Source organism: Octopus sinensis, linkage group LG4 (assembly GCF_006345805.1).
Source record: "Octopus sinensis linkage group LG4, ASM634580v1, whole genome shotgun sequence".
Lineage (NCBI taxonomy): Eukaryota > Metazoa > Mollusca > Cephalopoda > Octopoda > Octopodidae > Octopus > Octopus sinensis.
The window spans coordinates 126,903,804-126,921,174 of NC_043000.1; the positions used below are offsets into that span (position 1 = coordinate 126,903,804).

At 36.0% G+C, this 17,371-nt stretch overlaps 1 protein-coding gene across 9 annotated transcripts in view; it reads right to left on the reverse strand.

The window, feature by feature from the left end:
• Positions 1–17,371, reverse strand: part of LOC115210341 (nesprin-1) — an 870,646-nt gene that overhangs the window by 125,559 nt on the left and 727,716 nt on the right. For all 9 annotated transcript variants that reach the window (XM_036502466.1, XM_036502469.1, XM_036502465.1 and 6 more), the window contains 5 exons: positions 15,859–16,062; positions 10,529–10,816; positions 8,186–8,389; positions 5,278–5,385; positions 505–645 (listed from right to left, as the gene is read on the reverse strand). In XM_036502466.1, coding sequence (XP_036358359.1) covers positions 505–645; positions 5,278–5,385; positions 8,186–8,389; positions 10,529–10,816; positions 15,859–16,062 — 945 coding nt within the window. The remainder of the gene's footprint in view (positions 1–504; positions 646–5,277; positions 5,386–8,185; positions 8,390–10,528; positions 10,817–15,858; positions 16,063–17,371) is intronic.

The window sequence follows — 17,371 nt, forward strand, 5'->3', positions numbered from 1 at the left end:
GCAGGTAATGACAATGACAATGATGATGATGATGATGGTAGTGGTGATGATGGTGATGATAATGATGGTAGTAGTGGTGATGGTGATAGTGATGACAATAATGATGATGATAATGATGAGGAGGCAGGTAATGACAATGATGATGATGATGGTAGTGGTGATGATGATGATAATGATGGTAATAGTGGTATGGTGATAGTGATGATGATAATGATGATGATAATGATGAGGAGGCAGGTAATGACAATGATGATGATGATGGTAGTGGTGATGATGATAATGTTGGGGTGGCGGTGATGGTGATAGTGGATGTGGTTGTGATGGTGATGATAATGATATGGAGGTAGACAATGACAATAATGATGATGAAAATGCTGAAGAGAGCAATGATGATGATGATAAAGATAAAGACGACAATAGTGATTGTGATGTTGATAATGATGGTGATGATAATGATGATGGCAACCACAATTACGATAATTAAAAGAATCTCTAGGTTCTTACTTTTCTTTTAGCTTCCATGTAGGCCAGTTGTAGATCGGTAAACTCACTGAAAATCCAGTTGGGGATGGCAGAACTTTCATCTTCTCTACTTTTAAACTCATTCAAACTGCTTTCAAGTTCTTTCAATTGTATTTCAGCTTTCTAAAATATAAACAAAACATGACAACACAAAATCAGTTAAAAGAACATTTAAAAATATGTTAATAATATTTTTCTGAGAATAAATTGACAGAACTGTTAATGCATCAAATGAAATGTTCAGCAGCATTTCTACCAGCTTTTTACAATCTCAGCTCAAACATCACCAAGGTCATCATTGATTTTCATTTCTGGGGTTTGATAAAATAAGTACCAGTTATGTACTGGGGTTGATGTAATTGACTAACTCTCTCTTTCTCTTAACCCTTTGACATATTTATTTGTCACCCATCCACCATAATACTCTTTTACTCTTTTATATGCTTCAGCCATTTGATTGTGGCCATGGTGGAACACCACCTTTAGTCAAACAAATCAACCCCAGAACTTATTATTTGTAAGCCTGGTACTTATTCTATTGGTATCTTTTGCCAAATTGCTAAGTTACGGGGACATAAACACACCAACATCAGTTGTCAAGCAATGGTGGGGGTAGGGGGAACAAACACAGAAACACAATCATATACATATATATATATATATATATATATATATATATGATGGGCTTCTTTCAGTTTCCAGCTACCAAGTCCGCTCACAAGGCTTTGGTCGGCCCAAGGCTATAGGAGAAGACACTTGCCCAAGGTGCCACGCAGTGGGACTGAACCCCGAACCATGTGGTTGGTAAGGAAGCTACTTATCACACAGCCACTCCTGCACCTATACAAAGCCACTCCACCACAGAAATTTGGAACTTATGAAATTAAAGTTTTATATTACTCAGAACATATGAAACAGGGGCAAGCTAAAAATCTGAAAACAAGCATGGATGTGCAGGACAAACTTAGGAAAATACCTTAAACAGACAAAGGGTTAAAATTGCTGACCTTGTACCAAAATTTGAAATGATGTTTGTTGAGGGCAGTAGTTTGGCAGAATTGTTGGTGTTGGACAAAATGCTTTGTGAGTTTTTAGTTATGGCTCTTTATGTTCTGAGTTCAAACCCCACTGAAGTATATACTTTGCTGTTCATCCTTCTGAACTCGATAAATACTGGTAATTAGCCCTTTTACTACCATACTTCAGTTGAGATTTTCTGTGTTTCTTTCAATTAATTTTAAACATAATAGAGAATTTAGTAAAATAACTTAGTTATCATTAAGCTAGTGTTAGGAACATAAATTGTGACTAAGGTTTGGTGGAAGATTTTAATTCATAACTTTTGAAAACAAGACATTTGTACTACAGAGCCAGGTTGGTATCAAAAGTGTTAATCTATTGACTATAGTTTCATTAGTTTATTTGTTTTTATCTTTGGTCTTCCATAATGGCATGGTATTGTTTTATGGCTGGATGCCCTATCTGTCACTGAGCCTTACCTGTTTTCCAAGTAAGGGATCTTTTATTCCACATTTTCAAATGTACAAAGCCAGTGAACAAATTGTTGACAGAGGAAATGGTAACAATATCACTACTTGTAACTCAGTAGCAGCAGCTTTGTTCAAATGCTAGGCATTATTATTGGTTGAGATATTTGACATCTCCCACTCTTAATGTCATCCTTATTATCAGAAAAAACAACAACTGGTTGTACTATACACAGACTTATTACATTTAAAAATTGAACTGGAGAGAATTAAGAAGTATTATTTCCAGGAATAGGACATGTGGTTGTCCAAATATTCAGTTTTCAACATGGTCCAGCTAATATTAATAATAATAAAAATAACAAGCGTTAAGATCCTCCCATTTATAAAATATTCTTTCAGATATGACCAAATGACCACTACATGACAGACTGGACTATCAGATGTTGTTACACATAGCTGGTCACAAGTGTGCTTAACATTATTTTAGCGTTCAAATGACACTACCTGGCTCACTAAGCAAGCAAGCCAACATTCACCCCTTACTGGAAGTGGGACTGGAGCAACATGAAATGAAGTGTTCTGTCCAAGAACACAATGCACCACCCAATCAGAGAATCGAACCAACGATCTAGCTATCATGAATGTAACAGCCTAACAACTAGGCCACACACCTTTCCCTTTCAGATATATCCTTCAAAATAATAAAATGGTATTTCAGATATATCCTTCCCAGTCATGAAGTATCTTTTTCAGATATATTCTTTTGTTTATAAAATATCCTTTCTAATACATCCTTCCCTTTTTACAAAATGTTCTTTCAAATACATCCTTTTCATTTATAAAACAATCTTTCAAATATATCCTTCTTATTTTAAATACTAGTTAATATATTTTCAGATAACTCCTTTATGTTTATAAAATGTTGTTGGATGCAATAAAAGAATAAAATAACAAAAACAACAAAACAAAACAAAACCAGTTATTCAGAAAATTCTCCCTAAGCTTTAGCGAGAAAATGCAAAATGTAATTGAAAATGCGTGAAAAGAAGATTGTATTCGGCATTGTTTATGAAAAGACAATTACTGGATACCAACTTCTGTGTTTTATAATTATGAATACGCTGAAGAACACAAGGAGTTTTGAATTTGGATTCCTCAGCATGCTGTTTGTTCTGGCTGTAAGGAACGAGAAGACATTCATAGACAAACAAACAAAAACACACACATATATACACATCTCTGCATCAACACAAACCCACATGTCATATGCATATATAAGTATACATATACATATATTCAATAAGCTAGACTCATATGGATACTTGCATGCATATTAGTATGGAGATCCTGTGTTTTCTAGCTAAACTCAGAATTATTTCGCTTGGCACCTTGTTAAATTAGATATTGCAATCAGCATGATGTTTAGCTTCAGTTCCACTGTATATTCTGTGTTCTGTAAATTATTCACCTTATCCACATTTTCAGGTGAATTATCTACTGAATAGATCTGGTGCTGTTTATAATGGCAATCTGAAAATGGAACATCACTTGTTGCTAGACACCCTACTAAACTATAAATACATTTGACATAAGAATCCATCGAGTGTGTGTATGTTAGAGAGCAAACAGATGATACATGTGTATGTGTGTAGGTAAGCCTATATGAATACATGTGTATCCTGTTCATAGAATATTACATTTTATTTTGGCATCTTGCTTAACATGATGCTAGCTTGAATATAACACTTAATACTTTCCAATAGGTTTGTGAATGCTCTGGAGTTTTTTCAGTTGTTATTATTTCTTAAATTCCTCCCTCCTGCAGACAATTTCTGATCAATCTAACTTACGATTGAAGGTGTTCTTAGCCTTTGTAAACATCATTCCGTTTAGAGTATACTATAGAATACATATTTGATGTGTTCTTCAATTTAAACAATAGGGTATATTTTGAAGGAGAATTGACTGCTATTTCTAGCATTGGCTTCATTGTTTCTAATTTCTGTCGCTAAGTGGAAATGGAACCCATAAATTTTTGAATGTGAAGGATGTAAGTCTTGTGATATTCATACATTTTCTGACAGTAACTGCAATGGATGAAATCATTTCAGCCAAAAACTGGTTCTGCTTCTTTTGATGAACGATACTCAGAGCATATGTGTGTGTGTGTTTGTGTGTGCATGCATGTGTGTAAGTGTGTGTGTATCATTCATAAATATATTTTCTAAATTGTGTGTGTGTATGCCAGAATGGAAAACAAACATTAAATGATGATATATATATACACACACATATATATACATATAAATAAGGATAAGATTGTTATTTAAATACCAATCTTATCAGGTGGCCAGCTTGGGAATAAAAACCTACAAAGGTAATAATTATTATTAAAATTATAATTTAGGGATCTAAGAGATACCACCATGCTGGAAATAGCAGCCAAAACTTGACTCTAAAACTGGTCATGTGCATACGTGCATATGTGTGTATGTATACATTTGTATATATAGTATTTGTATGTTGTATGTATATATATCTGTATTTATGTGTATATCTGAGTATATTTATGTGTATATCTGAGTATATTCCACTGATGAAGGCAGAACATTTCTTATGCAGAGCCAGAAATCCATGATCTGGAATTATCCAGTAACTGTTTTGCTAGTTTATTTTGTCTCTTTGTCTTCTCTCCTGGTGCCGTATGAACATTTAATGTGGTTTTAGAGTCAAGTTTTGGCTGCTATTTCCAGCATAGTGGTATCTCTTAGATACCCTAAATTATAATTTTAATATGAATACATATATATATATATATATATATATATATATATATAGTTGAGGTGTGTGGTTTAGTGGTTAGGGTGTTGGACTTATGATTGTAAGATTGTGTTTCAATTCCTGGACTGGGTGACACAATGTGTTCTTAAGCAAAACACTTCATTTCACACTGCTCCAGTCCACTCAGCTGGCTAATATGAGTAATCCTGCAACAGGCTGGTGTCCCATCCAAGCAGGAAATATATATGCCATGGAAACCAGAACCCAGCTTTATTACTCTAAATGACTCAGGCAGGATCTCTCTCACTATATATCATCATCACTTTAATGTCAACTTCCCATGCTTACATGGGTCAAATAAGACCACACTGGAGCATAGTTTCCCACTGTTTGATGCTGTTCTTGATGCCTTCTGTAGCCATGCTTACGGCTACATGCAACGATTTAAACAAACTTCATAAAACTAGAATAAATTTGTACTTGCCTTCATTTGTTCAATCATCATATCATAGGAACTTCCTTTGTCTGAAGCTGGAACATTATCATTACTTTGAATGGTGACCAACTCTGTCCGAAGTTTGCTCATAATTTCCTGCAACAGAAAGAGAAAGACTGATTACAGAAGCTAAAAGTTCACATTACCATTAAGTAGGCTTTTGAAGTATGTGAAACAAGAATCAGAAAATGTATTGAGAGAGAGAGGGGGAGAGGGAGAAGAGAGAGACAGAGAGAGGCAGACAGACAGAAAGAAAGCAATAAATAAATGTTGTTCCTGTATAACCTGGCCCAGCTCTGAACCTATGATTCCAGCCATGACCATTCCATTTAATTATGAGATACAGAGTATTTAGGATCATATTATATATGTTCAGCCTTTTTTGGAAAATGGACATTAAACAATGGTGATGATGATGATCATCATCATTAACTGGTTGTTATATCATTGCAGCTATTTCCATTCAGAACAGGTTTGAACATTTTAACAAATTGTTTTTCTTTTATCTTTCTTCCAACTTCACTTATGTCATGTAGTTTGTGGAAAAGAAAAATTAGAAATATTTTCTGACCACATATGTCTCTATATGTTCGCTCAACAGTAAATCAAAATTCCATAAATACTATCTGTAATTCTGTATTGACTCGAATAGAAAAATGTGTCGCTCAAGAAGGATTTCAATTTGAACAATTTTCATGATGCTTCATATTTAGTTGCTTTTATTAAATTCATTCAGTTGTTAAATCTTGGAATTAAATGGTTTTGATTTACTGTCAGGAGACTTTTGGCCAACCTTGTATATATACACACACACACACATGATGAACTTCCACACACTTTCCATCAATCAAATTCACTTACAAGGCATTGGTTTGCCTAGGGCTATAGTAGAAGTCACTTGCCCAAGTGTTGACTGATCCTGCAATCACATGGTTGCAAAGCAGGCTTCTAAACCATACAGCCATGCCTGTGATTAGTGAAGATAAAAATCTTTTGTTGCTCACTAATGCAAATATAATTTATCAATGTAGTGTTGTAAGCAACAACATGACCAAAATCTCATGTATTCTCCAGAAAGACACATTAAGTTTGTAACTAGAAGCATAGCTAAAATGTATTGTTACATCTCAGTAGAGTTATACATCAACATCGTTTAACGTCCGCTTTCCATGCTAGCATGGCTTGGACGATTTGACTGAGGACTGGCGAGCCACATGGCTGCACCAGGCTCCAATCTTGATCTGGCAGAGTTTCTACAGTTGGATGCCCTTCCTAACGCCAACCACTCTGAGAATGTAGTGGGGGCTTTTATGTCCCACCAGCACGAGGGCCAGGTAGGCGGTACTGGCAACGGCCATGCTCAAATGGTGTTTTTTTACATGCCACCTGCACAGGAGCCAGTTCAGCAGCACTGGCAACGACCTTGCTTGAATGTTTTTTCACGTGCCAGTGAGGTGAGGCTGGTAACAATCACGCTCAAATGGTGCTTTTTATGTGTCACCGGCACGGAAGCCAGGGGCATAGAAATGTCTATGTAGTAAAGAAGCTTGCTTCCCAGGCACATGGTTCCAGGTTCAGTCCTACAGTATGGTACTTTGGGTGAGTATCTTCTACTATAACCTTGGGTTTGCCAAAGCCTTGTGAGTAGATTTGTTAGACGGAAACTGAAAAGAAGCCTTTCATATATATGTGTATGTGTGTCTTAGAGCGTGTGTGTGATTGTGTCTGTTTTTCTCACCCCACCCGACCTCTTGACAACTGGTGTTGGTTTTTTTACATCCCTGTAACTTAGCAGTTCAGCAAAAGACACCAATAGGATAAGTACCAGGCTTAAGAAAAGTTAGTACTAGGGTCAATCCATTTGACTAAAAATGCTTCAAGGTGGTGCTCCAGCATGGCCACAGTCTAATGACTGAGCAAGTAAAAGATAAACATATTCAGTGAATGCTATTTAGCAATATTTCTTCATTTTTTTCAGAAATGGTTGTCATTTTTCTACATTTTCCCCAGTAATAATAATAATAATAATAATAATAATAATAATAATAATAATAATAATAATCCTTTCTACTATAGGCACAAGGCCTGAAATTTGTTTGCGTGTGGGGTGGGGGTGGGAGTAAGTCAATCATATCGACCCTAGTACCTAACTGGTACTTAATTTATTGGCCCTGAAATGATGAAAGACAAAGTCAACCATGGCAGAATTTGAACCCTGAACATAAAGACAGATGAAATGTTGCTAAGCATTTCACCCAGCATGGTAACAATTTTGCCAGCTCACCACCTTTATAATAATAATAATAATAATATCTTGATATGAGATCACCATGTCGTGCACGCATGGTTGTGATGCATGTGCCCAGTGTACCCTTATCAGACGGGTAGTCATGATGGATATACTGGGCTTCCTATATTTTACCCTAGTGTTACTTTGATGGCATGCACTGTTCTCTCACTCAATAATGATGATAATAATAATAAGAAGAATAATGATGATGATGAGCTTATTGTATAATAATATTCAGGGGCAATGTGACCCATTAGTAAAGGTTAAAGAGGGAATAGAAAGCAGATGTGTAAGTCAAATAAAGAAAGACAGCTATGAAGGTTAAAAGTACATACACAATACACAGAATAAAACACAAACTGATAGAAAAGTGGACATTAAGAGAGTCATAAAGAGGAAAGGATGCATAGACACGTCAGGAGTAGTGTTAGTGAATACCGAGAAGCATGGAATTTTTTTTGAAGGATGCAATGTCCTGACAGCTAATAACTGACAACAGTTTTTTTTTTATTCCTTTCTTTGACAATTCTGAGTGTGATAAAATGTTCCTGAACATGATTTTAGATCGCAATCTTTGCAAAACAAATTTAAATAAAATGTAATTACCTCATATTTCTTCCACGTTTTCATGTGATCAGCATGAATCTGTATCTGTGAAGTTAGCAAAAGCATACGATCGGTGATAAACATTATGGTTTCATCGGGCAGCATTTGTTCATTTGCTGGAAGGGATTTTGTCAGATGCTGAGAAACAGGCATCACTGATGTGTTGAGTTTGTCTTTTAAACTTGTGATACTCTTCAGCATGGTCTAAAAAGTAGAAAAACAAAATGGAAAAAAAAAAAGAAACGATTAATCCTTAGCATTTCAATGAAATACCCTACGGTTAAACTTCAATCATTTTGATACCAACACACCTGAGATCACCGTTGATGCTATTATACAAAGTTCCTATTTTAAATTGATTGAAATTAAAACCTTCCATCAAAATTACATGTTAATTAATGTTCCAAGCACTGGCTTAATAACAACAAAGTTATTTTACTAAATTATCCATTATATCTAAAATTAATTGGAGCAAAAGCCACATTTTTCAATAGAAAATATTTCTATTGATAACCAAAAAGGGCCCAAGCCTACAGTTATTAATAGCATCTACATCTGAATAATTAATCTCATAATTATGCATGAAATGGCCTATTTTAGTAGGTGTTGAATAATATTACTAATAGTTATTTATCTACAATCACCCCAGCAGCATTTTGAAGGATTTGAGTTCTTCCAAAATGTACACCACTGTGTACATTGGTGTGATGAATTATGGCTAGTTATGATGCACAACAAATTGTTATAAGCTTTTTGAAATTAAAATTTCCAAGGACACAATAAAGATGGTTCTTCCTTTAGTCAGCATTTTGACAAATGACAACTTGTTCAACTGAATAACACACAATAACTATTGCACACAGCTATTCTGAGATGCATATTCAGTTGTCAATGACAAAGGAAAAAAAACATGGTGAGAAAATGAAAAATTTTTTTACAATATTTCAAATTTTAAAACAATTTTTAATAGTTTTTATTATGAATGGAATGTTGAGTACTGTCAGCTGTATTTTGAAAGGGTTAACAGAAATAAATTGTGGAAATTGCAACAGAAGGAAGAATAAAAATATTTCTGTTATTTCTAAAAGGATTATGCTCTCAGAATATAACAAATAAATGTCATGTTAAATGCTGAAAAACTTTCAGAAATATCAAAACTTTTAAACTAATATAAACAAATTAATATTGGTCTTTTATGATGGCAATCTATAAACATAATATCTTATAAACTTTCAAGACCTTCAAATTTTAAGAATTATGTAAATATTTATGGGGCTGACACAATGGTAAATTGGTAAAGTGTTCTTATGAGCTGATAAAATACACAGAAGTACACATAAATACATACATAAACACAATTATTAATCTTATAGTTTGGCATAGATTCAACTGATCTACAAATTTACATATTCACACCTTGATACATCTTTACAACCATCTTTTCTCTTTCCCAGCTGCGATACCCGTATATCTTCTCCACAGTACGACGCCTATTTATGTCCTTCTATCATGCATTTTAACTTTTCATCACCTGGCATAAAAACCACCTCCCTAAATACTACACCCCACTCAGTTGAGGGGTTTTGTCTTGCTAGTTACTTGCTGACCTCATTATTACCATTGTCACATAAAAAAAAACACCCAGTACACTCTGTAAAGTGGTTGGCATTAGAAAGGGGTATCCAACCAGAGAAACCATGTCAAAACAGACATTCAAATTTGGTGCAGTCTTTTGGCATGCCAGCTCCTGTTGAACAGTCCAACTCATGCCAGCATGGAAAACAGACATTAAACGATGAGGATTATGAGCATTTAAAGAAGGGCAAGTGTTTTAGCAACTGGATCATCCTCCTCATCATCATTTAACGTCCATTTTCCATGCTGGCATGAGTTGGATGGTTTGACAGGAGCTGGTAAGCTGCATCAGGTAGTTATCTGTTTTGGAAAGGTTGCTATGGCTGGATGCCCTTCTTAATGTTAAACACTTTACAGAGTATCTAAGAGATACCACCACGCTGGAAATAGCAGTCAAAACTTGACTCTAAAGCCACATTAAATGTTCATACAGCACCAGGAGAGAAGACAAAGAGACAAAATAAACTAGCAAAAAAAATTTACACTGGGTGTTTTTTACATAGCACCACCACGGGTGCTTTTTACATGGATCTAGTATGGGTGCTTTTTTTATGTGACACCAGCACAGGTGCTTTTTACATAGAACCAGCACCAGTGGGGTCACCAAGCACCTTGCAAGACAAAGACTGCTCAGGTTACATTAATTTATTTTAGAAAAATGGAATCTACAATCAACAATTAAATTTCCTGGAATGAAAGATAACATACCTCATTTTCTTTCAGTTTCTCTGGTATTCCATTTTTAGGAGGCACAGTAAAGAGATACTGCTCCATTGTATCCAACCAATGTGATATAGTCCACAAAGCTTGCTGTTCTTTCTTCTGCAGCTTTTGGTTGGTTGTCACTGACATCTGGTCTTCTGCTGGAAGTTGTTTAATCTTCTTCCAACATCCATTCAAATCAGACAAGCATTGTTTGATATGATGTGACTGAAAGGTTGGTTTCTTATCCACAGTAGTTCCAACATTGTACATATACTGTGCTGAGGAGAAATGCTGTTTGTGGAATAGAAAATAAAACCAAACGGACAAAATTAGGATGAGAATAAATGGATTTATGATTCATGAATGAAATAAATAAAGTAAGATGGGAGGTAGCAGAAATGATTAGCTTTATGAAAATCCTTCAAATAAGGATTGGCTGTGTGGTTTCTGGTTCAGTCCCACTGCGTGGGTAGGTTTCTTCTTCTACAACCCCAGGACATCTGACATGTGACCCTGTGAGTGAATTTTGTAGACAAAAATTTTGTGTTTGATCCTACTGCATTGCTTGACAACTGGTGTTGGTTTGTTTATGTTACTATAATTTAGCAGTTGGCAAAAAAGACCAAACAAAGTTAAAATGTAAGTATTGAGGGCAATTTGTTCAGCTAAACACTTTAAGGCAGTGCCCCAGCATGGTCACAGTGCAATGACTAAAACAAGTAAAAGGTAAAAGATAATATATGCTTTATTTATTTATTGTTTTATTATAATGTTGCTACTGTATATGGAAATGAATTCACAGAGTCATTAAAGTGTTGGATGGAATGCCGGTTGTTCTGACACTCTGGGTTCAAATCCTGCTGTGGTCAACTTTACCTTTTATCCTTTCAGGGTAGATAAATCAGTAGCAGTCTAGTGGGGTGGATTAGTGGGACTGTAAGAATGTCAGACTGGATGCTTCCTAGTATTTTTTTTCTGGCTCTTGGCAGTCTGAGTTCAATTCTGCCAAGGTATCTAAAAAGCACATTTATCAACCTGCAGGCCCAGTGTGGTGATGTATGACAAATCCTCAAAACAAATACTTGCACCAAATGGATGATGTTGGGAGGAGTGAAGAGAGAAGAGTCCCTCCCGCTGGATGGACATGTACCCTGGTGAGTGAATGAATGAATGAATGAATGCTACATAGCCAAGTGGTTAAGGTGTCACACACATGATCACAAGATCATGGTTTCGATTCCTGGACCTGGTGGTGCATGGTAACCTTATGCAAAACATTTCACTCCACATTGCTCTGTAATTGCCTTGACATCTGATATGTGGCACACCATGCACCTGTACAGGCAGTGGCAATTTAATGGAGATGGTGAGCTCATGAACAACACAAACATTTGGTCACTATAAAGAAATCATCTATGAAGGTTGTTTAGCAAGAAATTGCAGAGCCCTCATTTGTTGTTTCCCATGCGGGTGGCACATAAAAAGCACCATCCAAACATGGCCGATGCCAGTGCCACCTTGACTGGCTTCCGTGCTGGTGGTACGTAAAAAGCACCAACCAATCGTAGCCATTGCCAGCCTCCTCTGGCCCCTGTGCCAGTGGCACGTAAAAAGCACCCACTACACTCATGAAGTGGTTGGCATTAGGAAGGGCATCCAGCTGTAGAAACACTGCCAGATCAGACTGGAGCCTGGTGCAGCCTCCTGGCTTCCCAGACCCCGGTCGAACCGTCCAACTCATGCTAGCATGGAAAACGGACGTTAAACGATGATAATGATGACAGCAGAATCTATCACTGTGCTGCAAGTATTTAATGTCAATGTCAATTACATTCATTTAAGGTGTAGGTATAGCAGTGTCATTAAGGGGGCTTACTTTGCAACTATGTGCTTCCATTGTACTGCACATTGGTCAAGAGTCTTCTATGATAGAACCACACTGACCAATGTCTAGTGAGAGTATTTAGTTGACAGAAACTTTGCAGAATACCACATTATGTAAGTATGTGTAAATATGCATGTGTGTATGTATATATGTATGTGACTATCTATCTATCTATCTATCTATATATATATCGGTAGCGAGCTGGCAGAAATGTTAGCACACCGGGTGAAATGCATAGCCGTATCTCGTCTGTTGTTACGTTCCGAGTTCAAATTCCGCCGAGGTCGACTTTGCCTTTCATCCTTTTGGGGTCGATAAATTAAGTACCAGTTACGCACTGGGGTCGATATAATCAACTTAATCTCTTTGTCTGTCCTTGTTTGTCCCCTCTGTGTTTAGCCCCTTGTGGGTAGTAAAGAAATATACCTATATATATCTGTCTATCTATCTATCTTAATATCTATCTATCTATCTATCTATCTATCTATCTATCTATCTATATATATATATATATATATATATATATATATATAATATATATATATATATATATATATATTATATATATATATATTATCAGGGAATATGATTCTAAACTTACAGGGAAAAATTCAATTTAGTAATACTAAATCAAATTTCACACTATATAATACATGTATATAAATTATTAAGAATATCATTGCTAAATTGCCACATGGTAGTTCTTCTCTAATTTATATACATGTATTTTATATATATATATACATACATGATGGCTGTCCACTGGTGACTGAGAAAGACTATCACTGACCATTAAGAAAAATGTGCCCCAGTCAAATTTATACTTTACACTTGTGGCCCTGCTGCCAACTGATAAGCTCCAACCATTGATAAACACCTACATCCACAGATATTGCAGTCAAAGCTTCCCCCATTCACTACACAAGTAATGATGCGTTTCTGAACAGCTCTCTTAAACTCTGCATAAAATGTGTATGCTTTCTTCAAAATCGCCCACCCCATCTTTTAGTTGTTATAGACGTAGTAATAGTTTACAAATTCCTCACAACAAAGAAATATCTAAAAAGGCTTGTCAGACTGCCTCATGGACCCAACAGACAAAATGAAAAGGATGGCGAGGGGAATGTGCTGGCACAGCCACTATGACTGTGCCAGTCACTATGACTCACGGGGCTCACAGTTGCAGATAGCCATTCATTGGTGGCAACAACAAGCACTGCTTTCCAAAATGACCTCCCACATTTCACATGCTCTCAACGAGGACTTCACACAATCCTTAAATTGTAGTCTTGGTTTCTGCTGGGTTGCTTTTCACAAACAATTTCCATCATATAGCATACGCACATATACATACATGTTTGTGTGTGTGTATGTGTGTGCATCTTTGTCTCTGACCAACTGACAACTGGTGTTGGTTTGTTACTGTCCAGTTCAAAGAAAAACAAAGAGGCCAATAGAATAAATACCAGACATAAAATAATAATAATTAGCATTGATTTGATTGGCTAAGCTCTTTAAATCAATGCTCCAGCATGGCCACACTCCGAAGAATATTCAAGTTTTACAATGATACAAATCTATCAAAGATAACTTAAAAATTGTTCACAAAATAAATGGAGATGTGTTAAATATGAAAGATATGACATTATCACCACTGCCACCAAAACCACCACCACTATTATCATCATCATTGTTTTAATGCTAACATGGAGCAGACATTATGTATGTATGTGTGCATGTGTGTGTGTGTGTGTGTGTGTATACACACTCATACATACACTTAAAATGATTTTTTCCCGTCCCTTGAAGTTATGTTGTATTATTATATGATTACATTACAGAGAAGTTTCTCTTTTCAACATCCATACTTTATGATTAGTTGAAAATAGTTTACACTTGTTATTTGAAATGTCTTCTTCAGCCTCATACACAAAATGTAAAACTATTTTTTATCTTCTAGCACTTCCTAACATCAGACAAATAAAGGCCTGTTGGGAATTAATTGTTCTTAGTATGAGCAATGAGGCAACAAGTAAATCCCCAAACAAATTCTTTGATGACGTGACTGTAATAATGAATAATGTTCTCATTTATATGACTGACTTGGTATATTTTCTGTAAACTAGATACAGGCGTGGCTATGTGGTAAAGAACCATGTGGTCTTGGGTTCAGCACCTTGAGTAAGTGCCTTCTACTATAGCTCTGGGCTGACTAAAACCTTGTGAGTTGATTTGGTAGACAGAAACTGAATGAAGGCGGCGAGCTGGCAGAAACGTTAGAACGCCAGGTGAAATGCTTAGCAGTATTTCGTCTGCTGTTATGTCCTGAGTTCAAATTCTGCTGAGATCGACTTTGCCTTTCATCCTTTCAGGGTCGATAAATTAAGCACCAGTTACGTACTGGGGTCGATGTAATCGATTTAATCTTTTTGTCTGTCCTTGTTTGTCTCCACTATGTTTAGCCCCTTGTGGGCAATAAAGAAATAAAAAACTGAATGAAGCCTGTTGTATACATACAGACATACACACACACACCATCATCATCAACATTTAACATCTGGTTTCCATATTGACAGGAACTGGCAAGGCCAGAGGTCACATCAGGTCCCACAATCTGCGTTGGTTTGGTTTCTATGACTGGGTGCCCTTCTTAATGCCAACCACTTTACAGAGTGTACTGGGTGCTTTTTATGTGGCACCATTACCAGTGCTTTTTATGTGGAATCAGCACCAGTGCTTGTTATGTGGTGCCAGCACCCACACCAATGCTTTTTTTTCACCAATGCCACCAATGCTACCTTTGTTTATATACATATACACAAGGTGGTACTGAAAAGTTCCTGGCTTTAAGAGCATTGCAAAAGGCCTGGTTGGAGGCCCAACCTTCCAAGTTATTTTACAAAGCCTACAAAAACTGAAGGACCACTGCAATAAGTATGTGAGCCTGAGAGGGGAACACGTTGAATAAAATCATAATTAACTGATCACTACCATGCATAAAAAAAATAAAGTACTGTGTTGACTTATTTGATTAAATCTTTCAAGGCAGTGCCCCAGCATGGCCGTAGTCCAATGACTGAAACAAGTGAAAGGTAAAAGATAAACTAAAGATGACCCAACAGAGGAAGCCACTATGTAGTTACTCAATCTACTTGAGATAGTAGCCAAACCTCTCTCACAATTTACCATATAAGCTTAAACTAGAATAAGCTGCAATGTATAATGAAATCTGAACTATACTACACTTAAAAACAAGGTATGAGGGCCATGGTAAGAATGCCTTTCATTATAGTTTGAAGCAACAACAATAACAAGAAAAATACAATAACTAGAGTAAAGAGTTCATAAATATTTGTTACACAAGTTTTCAGTGATTGGTTCATTTGATTAGAAACAGAAAATTTCGTGATCTGAAAGCAATCAATCAACTTGCAGCTAAACTACTTACCAGCCCCAATGGTTTCATTTGCACGCGATCCATAAGTTGCTGCTTTGCCACAAAAGTACAGGCATGCAGACGGCGCCAATCACTTTCGTTACTAGCACTGTCGCCAGGAGATCTTCCTTCTAGTTTAACTGAAGGATGATGAATTGTCTGGCTGGAAATATACTGAACCAGTTTGCGATGTTCGCTGAAGTCGTGGTGGAGCTTCTGGAAGTATTTGGAAGTGAGATATGACATGAATTTAATAAAAATCTAATTAGCTGTGACATAAATGATAGAGAAACCAAAAGAGAAATATTAATAAAATTATGAATATCTAAAAATGAAATAAAGAAGAATTTAAATAAATGGTGTGTGTGTATATATATATATATATATATATATATATATATATATATATAGAGAGAGAGAGAGAGAGAGAGAGAGAGAGATACATACATACGTGTGTATGTGTGTATTTATATACATTATATACACACACATGTATATATACATGTAGAGGTAGGTACGTACATATATGTATATATACATATGTTTTATTTATTAATTTGTTATATATATATATATATATATATACATATATATATATATATTCAAATATATATAGATAATTACATACATATTTAATAACGTTATTAGATATATCATTTAATAAAATTGAACTTATTAATATTATAGAAGAAAATTACTATAAATTACTTGCTGATAAAATTATTAATCAAGTATATAATTTTAAACCATTACAGAGCATCAGTAATGATTAATCTTATACAAGTTGTGTAAAGAGTGTGATCCAATCTGATCATGAACAACATACAGGCTAAAAACCACTGCAGTTCTGGCAAATTCAGGGATTCACATTCTTAAATAAACTGTCATGTATGTATAAAGTGCAGCCAGCCATCACTGGCAAACAAGTATAACTCGGTAACATACACAATGCTTTCATTTATTGTTTTTGGTGCCTATGTAGTCATGAGCAGGCACAGACATTTGTTGGTCTTCCTGACCCAGTGGAGCATCCACAATGTGATAGTTGGAGGAGAGAGAGAGAGAGAGAGAGAGAGAGAGAGAGTGGGGGCTGCACTGGCTGAGTAGTTTGGAATAACATGAAATAAAGTGTCTTGCTGAAGGTCACAATTTACTGCTCAGTCCAGGAATTGAACCAAGAACATTATGATCATGAGCTGCACATGCTAACCACTAGGACACTCCTTGGCTTTGCTATCATCTCTCTGATTTCAGTGAAGTATGTCCCTGACATATATAGGCGTAGGAGTGGCTGTGTTGTCAGTAGCTTGCTTACCAACCACATGGTTACGGGTTCAGTCCCACTGCGTGGCACCTTGGGCAAGTGTCTTCTACTATAGCCCTGGGCCGACCAAAGCCTTGTGAGTGGATTTGGTAGACAGAAACTGAAAAAAGCCCATCGTATATATGTTTGTGTTTCTGTGTTTGTCCCCCCACCATCACATGACAACTGATGCTGGTGTGTTTATGTCCCCGTAACTTAGCG